Consider the following 15,963-nt stretch of genomic DNA (forward strand, 5'->3'; position numbering starts at 1 on the left):
CCAACCCTCCAGGATTGGACTAGATTCTCCAGGAATTGAAGCTCAAACTCCGGGACACTGCCGTGTGCAACCTTTAGAGAAAAATCATCAGGACATTGAAAAAGATTGTTTTTCTTTGAACATTTTTCTTTATCAGATATAAAAATATTGAAAATAGAGAACAAAAGGCTGTTTGGCTGACAGTCAAGCATCATCCAATTGGGTAATGAGTCTTTTTGGCTTTCCAATTGCCGTGGGAAGGCAGTGTGTCACAAGGAAGGATGTAAAAACAGAAAATGCTGGAAAAACTCAGCACATAGAGCAGCAGCTCTGGAGAGAGAAACAAAGTTAGCATTTCGAGTCCGTATGACTCTTCTTTGGATGTGTTGGTCAATGAATGGCTGGATTGTGGGGTAAAGTCATGTGATAAAACCGCCCCCCAGGAATACATTTAGTCACAGCTGGCAACCATACTTTCATGACCTCATGACTTTCCAAAGCACTTCACAGTTAATGAAGGACTTTTGAAGTGTAGCCACTGTTGGGATGTAGAGGAATGTGCCAGTCAATTTGTACACCGGAAAGTTCCACAGGCAGCAATGAGATAATGAGCAGAGAATCTATTTTCGTGATGTTGACCAGGAAACTGCCTCTTCTTCAAACGGGAAGTTTTATATCCGCCTGGGAGGGCTCCGGTTTAACATTGCGCAGTATCTCAAAGACAGCACCGCCAACAGTGCTGGCACTCCTTCAGTGCCACCGTGTCAGTCTGGAATATGAGTGGAATTTTGTGCTCTCGCTGGTGGCGAGCTTGGAGGCAGGAAGGGCATGTACCGGTGGGACAGTGATGTACCAGAACCCCGTTTCCTTCCTGCCTCCACCAGAATTAAGTGCTGGGTAGGAAGACACATGGTCAACTTTCCCGCCCTACCACTTATTGAGGCCTTTATGTGGCCGATTAATGACCACTTGAGAGCCTCATTCCATCACTGCTGGTGTTAACCCAGCTGCAGATGGGCCTGCCACCATGTGGCGTGCACAACAGGTAAAACTGTCACCTCCAAGGGGACGTGGGGGGTGTCCCTCGATCAAAGGCACTCAGCATTGGCACTCAACATTGGGAAGTGGTAGGGTGGGGGGGTTGGGGGCGGTTGAGAGCCATGCTCCTACCCTTGCTGCCGACCCAAAATATACCCCACTTTCAGCAGCCCCTACCCTATGAAACAAACTCTGCCATGCCAAAACATTACTTACCTGTGGCCTGGAGTCACACCGCGATCCTGGGACTCAAGTAGGTGTCTTTCCTGCAGCAGCCACCGCCTCCCCTGTGCGCTGATGAGCACAAGAGCTGCCAGCCTCTGATTGGCCAGCAGCTTTTGGTAGGCGAGACTTCCGCCCTGAAGGTCTTGTTTCCAGGGGAAGGCCCGCAGTTGGCCCCGCCACTGCCTGACTGGCTTGTGGTTAAGCGGGCCTTCCCGAAAACAGGCAGCATGGGTCTCACACCGGCTTTCCAGCCAGCAGCCAAGGTCCCTGACCCCCTCAACTGGATTCTGCTGATTCGGAAGACTGCGGAGTAGGACTTGTACCTACAACTTTCTGACTCAGAGATAACAGTGCTACAACTGAGCCAGCGCTGGTGTAGAGGGGCAGTATCACATCACCCACTCACACTTGGGTCAATATTCAGTTCCAGTGAAGTTGATGCATTTAAATCCCGGGTGCACAGTATGATGGGTGGCCAATCTGATACTGTTTGTTTTATGCTAAAATCCAAGGTGATTTTCTACTCCTCTGTGTTTCTTTTTAAAATAATTATTTCTCTGCAAAAAGTTTCACCCAGTCCCTGCGAATTAACAATCTCTTTCGGTATATCCGAAATCATGCGATTTGATGATTTTCTTTACCCCCAGGTATCGCAATCTAAGATAATGAGGAGGATTTTCCCCTCGTCATTGCAATATTTAAACCAGTTGGACTTTGGAGGACTGCGCAAAGGTCCACTATCAGGCCCTGACCACGATTTCACGCTGGCTGGCCAATTAACGGTCAGCCAGCGTGAATCACATGCTGAAATACTCAGCACTGCCTTGGGAGGGCAGGTGTGGGAGAAGGGCGAGCGCGGAAGTCAGCTCAGGCACGGGGAAGCGAGCAGTGAAAGCTCCCTGAGGGCACAGGGCTGCCTCAGGGAGCCGAAGATTTCTAACATTAAAAGTAAAAATTTTAAAATTACGGTAAACATATCCCCTCATGTAACTCTGCCACATGAGCAGGGACATGGTCAAAATGAGTTTTAAGCATTTTTATTTTATTTTTAATTAACATCGGAAACCTCATCCTGCCCATGGATGAGGTTTCCTCAAAAATCCAAAGGCCGCTTGGCCTCTTTACCCGCCCGCCAACCGTAAGGTTGGACGAGCAGGGAAAAATTCACTTTAATAATTGATTAATGGGCTTAGCAGCCCTCTTCATTGTAGGCGGGCGCGCTGCCGACTCCCGTGCGCGCCTGCCGACCGAAATATCGGGCGAGTGCGTGATGATGTCAGGATGCTCGCCCAACGTCATCGCGCACTATTTCACGCTTAGCGTGTGTGGGGCGCGCGCCCACACGCTGAGCTGAAAATCCAGCCCGATGCCTTCAGTAAGGTGTTGAACTGATGAGCGCAGGCAGTACAACAAATCACAGCTTCAACAGCAGATGAGTTGCAGTTAACACTTTTCCCAATGTCCGTTGAACAGGTTGAACGAGATCCAATTTATCACCGATTGAAACCTCCTCAAAAGTGTTTTCTACTCAACCATTGTTGGATCAAATTGCTCTGCTCTTGATCCTGTAACCCAGACCTACAGGTAGAAGTAGATAAGTTTTTTGTGACAAAGGGTACAAAAAAAATCATTTCATTATTTAATCTTTGATGCGTGTGTTGATATTTCTGTATCAAAATAAATACTAACAATTTTGATATTCCTGACATGTATTCCTGGCATGGACCTTCAGCCATCAAGAGTGAAATCAGGAAATTCCTGCCATACCCCCTCTATGATTTTCTATCTGTTATTGTTACGGAGGTAGAAGTAAACACTCTTGGTGGGATGCTAAGATGTTGATTTGAAGCTGAGCTCTGGTCCAGCAAGATACCAAGATGGATTTACACACACTCTGGTACAGCCTCATTGACCAGTTGGGGAGGCAGAAAGAATCATTGCCAAGAGGACAGAGTTCTTCGTGATAGCCGAAAGCGATGAATTCAGTCATCCAATGCTCAACCAGTTGCCTCATCCATGACACAGGCCCCAGGAATAGGACCATAATGATTCTTCAGATGTGACTATACAAGGGTGGGAAGAAATGCCCATGCTAGAGATGTGCCGGATACATGAGGATGGGAGGGGGTGGTTAACTCAGCTATGCTGATAATCTCAATTCTTTAAATGAAAATGTTTGTAGGGTTTCTCATTTTTTGTGTTGGAGCTGGAAACGGAGGCATTGAGGGAATGGAGTTGGAGGAGACAGTTTTCCACTGAAAAAAGGGAGTTTGGGATTGTCTTTGCCCTCCAGGATGATAGTGGAACAGTGGGAAAGTTTAATTGTAGATATTAATATTGCTTGGGATGATCAGGATATATTTGGCACTGGATTGCAAGGTGGGTTTGCATCTACAACATTCTGACTTGGGGCTGCAAAGGTGGGTGTGCCTTGGGGGAACAGTTGGGGCAATAGACTATGAAGTTTGGTGGGGACAAGGACAGTACTATGTAACAACTGACAACATTAACAATCACTTGGGTTTTATAGGAGGGAGAGTTAGAAAATGTAGTCATGAGGGAGCAGGCCAGAAGTTTCCCCAAAAGCATATCCAGTGAATGAAGCTTGGCCTGATCATCACTCTAGACCCCTGAACAAGATTGTAATGGTGGTTCCTTCCTATCCTTACCCAACCCCAGCACTGTGAATCCATTCCTGGTGTCCCGGGTGCCTCTCGATATCTCTCTCAGGATTCTCAGTTAGTTCGAGGCCCTGCTAATCCGGTAACTTGTCCTTTCCCAGGGATGCCTTGGTCCCGTGTCTCACTGTACGAGTGCACCAGGCCCCTAGGGCTGACACCAAACTTCCCAGCGTGTGAACTCTCAGCTGCGCTATGTTAACAGACAAAGGAAATCAAAATAATGGCCAAAAATATGCATCCGACTTGCTCCATTGTAGCATCTGGGCTCATTCACATTATTTTGTGGACTTCTTGGAAAGTGTCTCCAGACCCCCAGCTTCATAACCACTCAATAAGGCACAGAAACTGAACTGGACCAGCCATATAAATACTGTGGCTACAAGAACAGGTCAGGGGCTAGGAATCCTGCAGCAAGTAACTCACCTCCTGACTCCACAAAGCCTGTCCACCATTTACAAAGCACAGATCAGGAGTGTGATGGAATACTCCCCACTTGCCTGGCTGAGTGCAGCTCCAGCAACACTCAAGAAACTTGACACCATCCAGGTCAAAGCAGCCCACTTGATTGGCACCCCATCCACAAACATTCACCCCCTCCACACTGTCGCACGGTAGCAGCAGTATGTACCATTTACAAAATGCACTGTAGGAACTCACCAAAGTTCCTTCGACAGTACCTCCGAAACTCACAAGCGCTACCATCTGGAAGGACAAGCCCACCACCTTCTGCCCAGCCCCAAGCTGTACCCCCATAATATGGTAGTTGGGCAGGGGCTGATATTGGCAGCCCACCCACCCATTTTTAAGTAAATAATTAATAGTCAATCGAGCTTGTTACGAAGCCAATCGGCCCGAATATTTCGCTGACCCATCATAATATGGTTGACGTGGGCAGGCGGGCGAGATTGGGCAGGTTTTAAAACGTGTGGTTAAAAAGTTGTGAAGGAAGGAGGAGGAACATCAGCGGGGGGAGGTGGGGTACCCTGTGCGTGTTGGGGTTACCCCTCCCAAGATATTAACACCCCATTTTGTTCCTCTCTGCCTGGCCCCTGAACCCCCCACCGTCAAAAACATCTCCCTAGACTGCCTGATCCCTCCCAGCCCTAAAAGCATGGAACTTACCTTGCCCCGGGATCCATCGATGTTCTATGTGGGCCTGCTTGCAGTCCCAGTGGTGGCTACTACTCAGTTCTGGTACTACTGGGACTGCTACAGCTGCCGGCCAGTCAGATTGTCCATCAGCTCTCAAGGGAGGGTTTTCCTGCCACTGACGGACAGAAGTCCAACCCTTTGCCGTAGCCCACCCAGCAGCGCATTATGGCTTCTGGACGGGCATTCTTGAATGCGTCAGTTGCTAGCCTACTTGCAATGGCGAGCAATACAGCCCACCCCTCCCCCATGAAATCCAGCCCCTGTAAACTGCACTCAGTCCTGACCCCAATGAGCACTGTCAAGGGAGATCGATTATTAATATTTGAAAATCTTTTGTTTTTTCTTTCGGAAAACTGAAACTACATTCAGTATGTTGAAACAAATAACTCGCATCATAAAAACAACCTACAAATGTGACCTCAGCCATAGATTTAAAATGAACCCCTCTTGTGTATGTGTGTGGCAGGGACAGTGCGGGGGTGGCAATGAAGGGAGTTAGTGCCACACTATTTCCCAATCTCAGAATTCAGATACAGATTTGTCTTCCTTACCTGGCCTTTTGTTATAACAATGCCATGGAATTCCTAATGTTAATCTGATACAAAGGGAAACAGTCAGAACCCAGTTCTCTCAGAAGCCTATTTTCTAGTAATGAATGTTCTGAGATGACCCTTCTTACCTGTGGACTGTAGGGATGGTATCTGATTACTGGACAGACTGCAGTTATACTCTGGTACTTGCCTAACACTTGTTTAACCGTACTACATCTAAACAGGTTACAAATAGTCATTTGGTAGTACAGAACTTGAGTATTGCTGAAAAAAGAGACATGTCGAAGCTTTTCGTATTGCACCCGTCAGGACACTTCACCAGAATACCAATGTAAGAAGAAAACAACAATTTATACTGGATGAGAAGAGAGTGCTGATTAGTTGGCAAGTGGACTTTGATTGGTAAGGGCATTGCCATGGAGAATGCACCAGTGATGATGACTGATATTAATACACAGGGCGCTGTTCTTTGCAGACAGAAAGAACATGTATACACATAGCACCTGTTTCAGCTAAACAAAATAAGTGACAGCCATTCACTGAGTCATTCCTCAGGGCAATGCTTTGACCAGTCAGGGTCAAGCTGCCATGTTTAAATTTCAAACAATGCTTGTCAGTTAACCATTTGTCACCATCACTGATGCATTCTTCATGGCAATGCCTCTATCAATCTGACTCCACTTGGCAACTAATCAGCACTCTCTTCTCATACAGTATAAATTGTTGTCCCCTTATATTGGTATCTTTGTGAATTGGCCTGATGAGTACAAGGTGAAAAGCTTCAATATGTCTCTATTTTCAGCAAAATTAAACAGGTTACAGAGTAGGCATGTTGCTCCTGAGCAAGGTGTTCCAACCTCCCTCTCTCTCGAGTGCAACACATGAATGACTGATGTCAGCCATACATCATCATATACGTCATACATGAGCACATCCCATCTGTTAATCCTTTATTACTACAATGAACAATCACTGAATGGCACTGACAGCCATTAGTGTGAAAATTGGCCTCTAGGCTGACCCTTCCACCTGGATGTTTGAAGATATCTGAGAGCTAAGGAGGGTGCGGCTTACCAAAGGAGGATACAAAAAAGAGAGAAAGTATATATTTGTAATTCATGAGCCAGGGTTTGTATTTTCAAGCCTGTCACTACTACTGTCACTTCGAAGAATGCAAATAAAAATGTTTTGAGAATCAATTATTGGATCTTTTACATAGAACTTTATAGCACAGGAACAAATTATTTGAACCTACAGGCTTTTGCCAGTGTTTAAGCCCCAAATGAGCCTCCTCCCACCTTATTTTAACTTGCCCTTTCAACATACTCTTCTATACCTTTCTCCCTCATGTATCTACCTAATTTCTCCTTAAATGTATCTATACTAATTGCCTCTTGTTAGATATGATCACACAACACTGAATAGCTGGGACTGCATTGATGCCCAGAGGAAAGTTAGACATTTTCTCAAAAGTAAATTTTGCAAGTTTCTGACCCGATGATTATTTTAATCCCATTGTTCTTTTTTTTTGGTCAGGTATGAATATCTCAGCCAATCAGGATGAAGAAACAGATCAGGAAACATTTCAAATGGAAATTGACAAAGAAACTAAGAAATGCATCTTACGGACGCACACAGGGAACTTCTGGACATTGGTGACTCATGGGGGGATCCAATCTACTGCTTCTGAAATGCAAGTTACCCTAATCATTCAAAAAACAGCTTTTCCATAGTGGAAATGATTATAAAGCTGGACTGGTTATCATTTTACTGCTAAGTTAGCTAACAAAGCCCGTTGATAGTATCTGTCCCGACATACGTACCAGCCATTCACTTATCAGTCCAAATACTGATTCTCAAAGCCAGGTCAGTAGTTTTCTGCTCAGAAACACTGGCCGGAATATTTACTGGAACCAGTTCTGTAACTGGGAAGCCTGAGTTTCCTTGCATGTTGTGGAATTTCAAAACTCTGTGTCATCACTGGAGCTTTAACTGATCCTAGTGAGCACTGCCACCGGAGACCGATTAGTAATAATTGAAATTTCAGAACACTGAAACTGTATGCAGCATGCTGAACACCTAACATATACCTTCCATCATAAAAACAGCCAACAAATGTCACCTCAGCCTTATATTTAAAATAACCCCTTTTTGGGAGACTTTTGGCCCTGACAGGTTCCCACTAGGTGATCTGCTCTGGGGGAGGGGTCCAACTGAGGCGAGAGCTAAGTCTACCCTGGGGGTCTACCCTGGGAGGGGGCACTCCCGCTCCTCCTGATTCACAAGCAGTGCTCCAACTTACCTCCTCCACAAAGCTGCCCTGGCCTTGCTTCATTAACATTTTTAAAATACCAACTCACCTCCTAGTAGCAGGTTGCCTGTCCCTTGTCCCACTTTGCTAAAACCTGGAAGTTAACAGGTTGGAGTCAGCTTCCTGGCACACTCGGAATTTTTTCTAATTTAAACTGCACCTCCCACCCCCACCCACACTCACACCGAATCCCAAGCACTCACCAACATTAAAATTGTCCCTTCTGTTACCACGGCTTGTACTAATCTGCCGTATGATCAATGAACTTCATTTTTAGGTGTTTGAAATCAGGACAAAAGTCCAAATGGCTGAGGGACATGTCTCAAGAGGGCAGGACTGTAGTGATTAAATGATCAACCTCCACAGATGGAGCAGATAAAGAGGGGAACAAGCAATCATCTAGAGTTACAGGAGGGGAGTGTAAGCCGAGTCACATAGCTGAAGAAGCTTAACTCTGATCCAGTGGAGTCAGGATGGGGATTTAGAGGTGGTTTTGCTGGAATATAGATAGAGCTCAGCAAAGAATGGGCACATAATATGCAGGAGTCTGCACAGTAGTGGACGTGGGCCATGGAATCCTGGTGTAGCCTTGGTTTACGAAGGGCACAGGAAGCAAGGCTGGTATGGAGAGAGTTGGAAAAATCAATCCTGACAGCTCATCAATATCATGCTATTACCATTCCCATTACCTCACCAGGATCATGTCACTTGATTTTGATGGTCTTACGTTTATGACATGTGTAACCCTATGTACAACTCTCAACTGAACTGGTAACAAATTGAAATATGTAACCTATACCTCACCTAATGGTACTGAACACTATCAACACACACACAAATCGAATAGACAGAAGTAACATACATCACACACATAAGGACCCGTTCTCTGTAAACAAAAGGAACATGTTCAAGCTGTGCACCTTTTTTTGAATTACCTGGGAGCTTGGGGAGCCTATAGCTCCCAGTTGTTTTCTCTATGGCAATGCCTCAGCCAATCGGTGTCGACTGCCAACCAATCAGTACCCTTCTCTCCTAAATTGTTCTGATTGTTTGAAATTTGGAATTCTTGCAGTTGTCCTGATGAGTGCAAGATGAACATGTCTCTCTTCTCAACAATATTAAAGATCAGTACTACCAAATATCTGTTTGTACACAGAAGTGGAGCATATTGCAGCTTCAGTGTCTAGGCAATTTTAAGGCAGTTGCCTGGATGGGAACTGGTGAGAGATGACTGTTGGGAAGATAACCAGTTTTCTGAGCCAATTTTTTCTCTTTCTAATCCAGAGATGCTAACTGTATGTTTGAAATTGAATGGCGTGAACAAAGAATAGCAATCAAGGCTAACAATGGCAAATACATTTGTACAAAGAAAAATGGGCAGCTTGCATCCGTGAGTGATTCAGCAGGTGAGTTAACCCAGAGAGAAAGAAGCTTTAAAAAGATGGGTTATAGGGATGGGTTTAATCGTCTTATTTTCAATAACTACTATCTATCAATTCCAATTCCCAGCCTCGCCTACTGGAATTATACTATTCACATTAACAGGGATATTGTTTTCAATGTTAGAAAGGTTATGGCATGCAACAGGTTAATTTCCTCATTCAAATGACAGGCAAGAAATTCATGAATATGCGAATACACACTTGGACAATTGCAATTTCAAGGGGGAAAAAAGCACAAGATTTAATGAGGAGTTTCAATAAGATTCTAAATCAAATTCAAACTCACCAACTCATCTCTTGTTATAAGAACAAAAAGCTGCATATCATTCACAATCTTGGAATCTGGAAGAAATAGGTTCCTGGTTGGTGAGCAAGGTACACTGACCACATCTAACCTACATGTACTTGTTAACTATTCATCTAACATTCACAATTAGTGAATTTGTGTGAGTTACTGTTTACTGTTAATTAAGTTTCAGTATCATCACCTTAAATTTCTTATTCAAGACAATGAAGACAAGAATCCCATTAACCTAAATGTTTTAGGAAGTGACTTATACTTGATCACATCCCATTTTACTCTAGAATTGTTCATGCAGAAGCAAAGGAACAAGAAATGTAACTGGGTTCTTTGTACAATAAATTGATATACAAGTTACTCACATTAAATGTATACAATATAAACACCATTGGAGGTTTCACTGCCAGGGAACTAAAAAAATATATTCAGGGAGATTTTGATTATTAAAAGTGCTTTCTAAATCTGGTGCTTGAACACTTTTGGCTTCAAATTGCACTGTGCGATATTTAACAAATACGTTTGTGCTTTCATCTGAATTTCTTGCCTGGTATTTTAATAAAGACATGAGATCATTTTAACGCCTTTGCTGAAATACTTAACTGAAGATTTTCAAACAACTGTTAATAATAAACAGCACAAATTGGCACCCTTTACATTCCTACTAAGGTTCTGAAATTGGTCAATGATGAAAAGACAAAGGGTAAGATAATTTCTCCCAGAATGATTGATTGTATGTCATTGCAGCAGAAGCTGTGGTCAAAATCAAGGTAACGTTTCTATCTTGATGTTGCTTCAGGTGAAGATGAAGAGTTTACATTGAGGCTCATTAATAGGCCTATCCTGGTACTACGAGGAGACCATGGATTCGTCAGTTACCACAAAAGCTCAAGCACTCTCGATGCCAATCGGTCAGTTTATGATGTCTTTCAACTCATTTTTGAAAATGGAGCCTATCATATTAAAGGTGAGAGCCTGGACTCTAAGCAACACTTGCACAGACCGTCACATTTACAGATATTTCAGTATTAAAACATTGAGATAACTCATTTTTCTAGGAGCCTCTCGACCCTTTTGTCTGGCTTCAAGAGCAATAATTATAGCATAGTTCAATGTGCTAACATAGTTAGGAGGAATTTCATCAGCCCTCAGGTAAGTTGTTGGGTATGACATCCATTGCCTCAGAGCATCTCACCTAAACAAAGATAAACTGGCGTTTCACTGGTATTTCACTATGTAGGCTGTTACTGTGAATCTTAAAGGACCTTTTGCATTATGGCTTGGTGCAGTCAAGATACAGAGATTTGCTTCAAAAGGACTTCCCAATGGTACTTGAAGAATCCTGCTTCAGACACCATGAAGTAAGCTTTGCAGTCTTGAGTATATTAACAACAAGTCTGTATTAACAACTCATAACTATATACATGCATACAATGGAGGGTACAGGTGTGGAGCTGACTCCATCCTAGATCTTTACACATCTCTGTCCATCTCTAGATTAACCCCAGGATCTGAGTCATGTCCCTTCATACATGACTGTGCAGGCGGTACTGTACTCAGTCCCACATTAACCCTATAAGTACCAGACTCTACTACTACAGCACTTTCCCATTTTTACGTTTGAGTCATAATATTGCAATTCTGACAAAAATCTGTGCCAGAATTGGCTGAATGTCAGTGCAAGCAAAAGTGCAATGAGCTGACTGTGTGTTATTTTACAGGTACAGGTAATTTAAATAGCTAGCGTAAACACCCACCACCATTTTGGTCTTGCATCAACAGTGAACTTAATTATTGCAGAATATCTGTCCAACACCTCAAATTTAAAGGGATGTAGCACTTTTTAGTTAAGGTGATTTTGCATGTATGTGTATTTAAAAGATTCAAAATACATTTCTAATATTCTCGTGACTTTTGGATGTGACGTTATATCAAGGCCCCATCTGCCTGCTCGGGTGGATGGAAAAGATCTCATGGCATTATTTTGAAGAAGAGCAGGGGAGTTATCCCCAGTGTCCTAGCCAATAATTATCCCTCAATCAACATCAAAAAAACAGATTATCTGGTCATTATCACATTGCTGTTTGTGGGAGTTTGCTGTGTACAAATTGGCTGTTTTGTTTCCTATATCATGACAGTGACTACAATTTAAAAGTGCCTCATTGGCTGTAAAGCACTTTGAGTTGTCCCATAGTTGTGAAAAGAACCAAATAAACCAAATAAATGCAAGCCTTTCTTTTTTCCAGTCTTCTCTCTTTTCCACAGGGAAAGTGATGAATGTGTTAACCCTTGTAAACCTCCATCACTTATTTGCTACATCTGTGGACAGCTAACTGACTGATTTGTTACCATACTACTAATGGATTGGAAGGATTGAGTGGTGTAAACTTCTAATGCTGATCTTCATGTCTGCAGGTTGACCTCTATAAGGTGGCATAGCTAGATGACAGTCACATCAGTGAAGTGGTGGCACCAAAGATAGGTCTCCTCTTATGAACTCAGGGGGGACTGAGCCACTAATTATGAGTCATTGGAAAAGGAGAGGTGCATATTTAACATATAAGATAAAATCACACTTCCACCCCTGAGGCAGAAAGTTGATGGTTTCAACCCCTGTCCAGGACTTGAGTACATTATCTGGCCAACAGTGCAATACTGATGGGGTGCTGCACCATCCAAAATGCTGGTTTAGAGCAGACATTAAACAGAGTCCCTGATGTGGATTTTAATTTGGAGCAAGTTGGTTTCTCACCGGCCTATTGCAGAGAACAGGGTGATTCAAACGGGAAGGTTTCATTCAAATGTCGGACAGGGAGATGTGCAGAGCTACAGCCAGCAGATAAATATTGAGCAAGCCCAGGAACACCTTCCAGCTTCTGGGAAAGTGGCAGGGAGGGGGTTTTGGCAAGTCTCATGGGAGGGAGAGAGGGGAATCTAGGGCAGAGAAGGTCATGACTTTCCTTGTGGGGCTTGGAGGAGCACTCAATGTGGCAGCTTTCCTGCTCAGGCTCCACTTAAACTGTAATCAGGGTGTTTTTGCATTATTTCATGAGGCCTCTATTTGTAGGTTACAATTCAAAATGGTGCAAAAGAATTGCATCATGAGAGGGTAGATAAATCGCCCTGTTTTGACTGCCCACTCACCTGGTTTCCACTGTGCAAGTTGAGTTAAAATCAGTGCCCATCTGTTCATCATTTCACGTGGACATAATTAATCCAATTGCACTATTTAATGAATTACAAGGAGTTTTCCTAGTGTGCTGGTCAACCCGCAATCCTTAGACCAATTATTCACATATCTCACTGGGTTTGCCAATCTTTGCTGTGTACAAATTGGCTGTCACTTCTACCTGCAGAATAATTACGTCTACACTTTGGAACAAAAAAGAAATTCATTGCATAGGAATTACTTCAAAACATCTTGAGGACAAGATAAGGTTCTATATGAATGTGAATCCTTCCTTCCTTGTCAGAATTTGAAAAGCTTTCTGCCATCATTTAGCTTTGCACATTCATTTTAAATACACAATAACACCAACAAAACCATGGGGAATTCATGCCTAGTCCAGCCTCCCATCCAAATGAGATGTTATAAACCCAATCCTGGGAGGATGATGAGAAACTGAAATAAGTTGCTGCAAATTATATGAAACCACATTATATATTGTGCAATTTATGAATTGTTCTACCCTTGATTAATTAGATCACGGCCTTTACTAAACACAAGGGTGCACAGAGATCATTCATGTTACTTTGTGATTCAGAATGGCTGTATAACTTTCAAAATCCTGAAAGGTCACAATATTTTAAAAAATGAACATAAAACAATTAATAAAGTCACTGGCCACGAGTACTACAAAATATTATCCAACAACTTATGGCCTATTTATGGCAGTGAAATCATTAATGTAATTGATGGCTCCTGGACATACTCACTTCCCAATGTGAACTGTTTAGACCAGATTAAAATAGAGATATAGATTTACATATATAAATATATATATATGTATGTTATGGAAAGGAGTAGGATTTATTTAAACAGCCCTGGTTTCTCCAATCATTATCCATCCATAAACAGAAAGGTTTCTTTGATTTCTGACTTCCCCCTTAAAAATGTTTGTGTGTTTTCCTCAACCCTTCTGTTCTGGAGTGATCCAATCCTCTATTAATAACCCCACAGCAAACTTGAGATCAGGTGAAATAAGAGGGGTAGTTTATTTCACACACACGCTCACAAACCGTGGGAAGGGGTTTTGCAACATCCACCTCTTTTACATTCATACGATAAAAGAGGGAGAAGGGAAAGAAAGGGGTTCAGGGCAAAGGCCACGATAAAAATAAGAATTATAGTTTCACGAGTCCAGAGTCCAGAATCAAGGAAGGTTCTTTTAGGTGGCTTTGTCTGGCAGAATTCCTGGTCTTGGCCCTAGGAACTTGGTTGCAGGTTGAGTCCATTGAAGGTGCAGCAAAGTATTCTTGTGTCCTGGGTTTAAGTTCACTTTATAGGTGAAATACAGGTTTCTTTCTAGAAATCAGATTTGGAGAGAGATTGAGGTCAAAGGCATGATGCCAGCCTGGAGTCCAGTTCCTTTTGTAGGTTAAACCCACAACTGAAGATAAAATGCAAAAGTTATAAACTTAAAGGAATTCAGGTAGCTCAAGTCACTGTCATGTGACAGGTGGTTTCAGGTTGAGCTATTCAGCTAACGAGCCCCTGGTTGAAGCCCATTGTGTTTTGGAGCAAGTAACGGTGGGGCCATTAGCACAACACTGGAGATTAGGAGTCAAAAATAGCTCTACCTTTGTCCATAGCTGGCTGGTGCAAACCTATCATTTATGAATCCTTTGTGTTGGCTTGGCTGGAATGTTTAGACAATACAAGTCATATTCCAGGAGGATGATGAGATAGCCTTGGACCATTGGAACAGCTTAGAATCTTCCAGAACTATGACCATGTGGTCAGCCTGTGGCCATTTTATCAGTCCAGGCATTGGTCCATTTTTAAAAAAGTAGTAAGTTTATAAAGTAGCCATGATGATGTAGAGATATATATATATATACATACACATATATATACTTTCATTCCTGTTTGGCCAGGATGTATATTTAATATAGATTAAAATTCCAACTTTAATCTGAGGCAGATAGTTTGACAGAAGAATAAAGAATTTGCAGTTCCAGTTAGGAGTGCTACAGCTAGTCTTAGTACCTCAAGAGGCCTGTCTGGACCCAGAATAGTCCAGAAAACGTGAGTTCAAATCCCATCATGGCAGTTTAAGAATTTGAATTTTGTTTAAAGAATATAGTTGATACCAGTAAGAAATGACCATGAAAGCTGTTGGATCATCATCAAAACTCCAAGTGGTTCAGTAATGCCTTCAGAGAAGGAAACTTGCTGTCCTTACCCAGTCCCATGTATATATCATCCATGGCAACAATCGAAGGTGATGAGCCACCATCAGATTTTCAAGACAACTAGATGTCCTAATTGTCAACAATGCCCATACCCTGAGAATTGTTATTTTTTTAAAAATCAACTAAGGATTCTACTGGCTTGGCTGGCAAAGGACTGGAAAACTGTAGGCATCTATGGTACTAAGCAGTTGCATGAATGATAGCTGTTAAAAAGGAAAAGTTAAAGGAAATAAATCTGGAGAAATGTTAAACTACAAATGGAGGCCACCATCCCTGTACCAGTAAATTTGCTAAGGAAAGAAATCACGATGAAGAGCAATGCTATCCAATGAATTAGGAAATTAAGCCTGGTCACAAACTTAAGGGATAACTGTGTGTGGTTGTTTTTAAATTTTTGATTAATGGACACTAGCTTTGTACTCTCATATTCCTGAGTGCATACGTTCTTTCTTCATAGGCTCTGATGGAAAGTTCTGGTATATATCCAGCACCGGGACAATCTGTACTGACAGTGTCATCCCTGAAGATTTTTACCTAGAATTCCGAGATCATGGTCGACTGGCTATCAAAGGGAAGAACAAAAAGTATTTACGAGGAAACCAAGCAGGCACACTTAGGGCAGATGCAGATGAAGTGGACAGTTCAACACTATGGGAATATTAAAGGAGCCTCGGGAGATAATATGAACTTCAACTGTATCCCTTATCAAAAATCTGAAGGACATATAGAGCAAAATTGGAGGACTATCTGCAGAGGTTAAAATTAAAATGTTAATTCATGCCCTGTGATAAGAATCCAGCATTTCAACTCATAATCTGAAATATGGTGCCCCTTTAAATCTTATGATATCAATGTTTGGACAGTTGATTAG

At 42.6% G+C, this 15,963-nt stretch overlaps 1 protein-coding gene across 2 annotated transcripts in view; it reads left to right on the forward strand.

The window, feature by feature from the left end:
• The window catches only part of fscn2b (fascin actin-bundling protein 2b, retinal), a 42,042-nt gene extending 26,287 nt beyond the window's left edge, over positions 1–15,755 (forward strand). Inside the window, exons 2-5 of one of the 2 annotated variants that reach the window (XM_041217359.1) lie at positions 7,163–7,319; positions 9,222–9,382; positions 10,477–10,644; positions 15,550–15,755. In XM_041217359.1, the coding sequence (XP_041073293.1) occupies positions 7,163–7,319; positions 9,222–9,382; positions 10,477–10,644; positions 15,550–15,755 (692 nt within the window). The remainder of the gene's footprint in view (positions 1–7,162; positions 7,320–9,221; positions 9,383–10,476; positions 10,645–15,549) is intronic. The other variant, XM_041217360.1, reaches the window with a different exon arrangement.
• The last annotated feature ends 208 nt before the right edge of the window (positions 15,756–15,963 follow it).

Source organism: Carcharodon carcharias, chromosome 22, assembly GCF_017639515.1.
Source record: "Carcharodon carcharias isolate sCarCar2 chromosome 22, sCarCar2.pri, whole genome shotgun sequence".
In the NCBI taxonomy this organism is placed as follows: Eukaryota; Metazoa; Chordata; class Chondrichthyes; order Lamniformes; family Lamnidae; genus Carcharodon; species Carcharodon carcharias.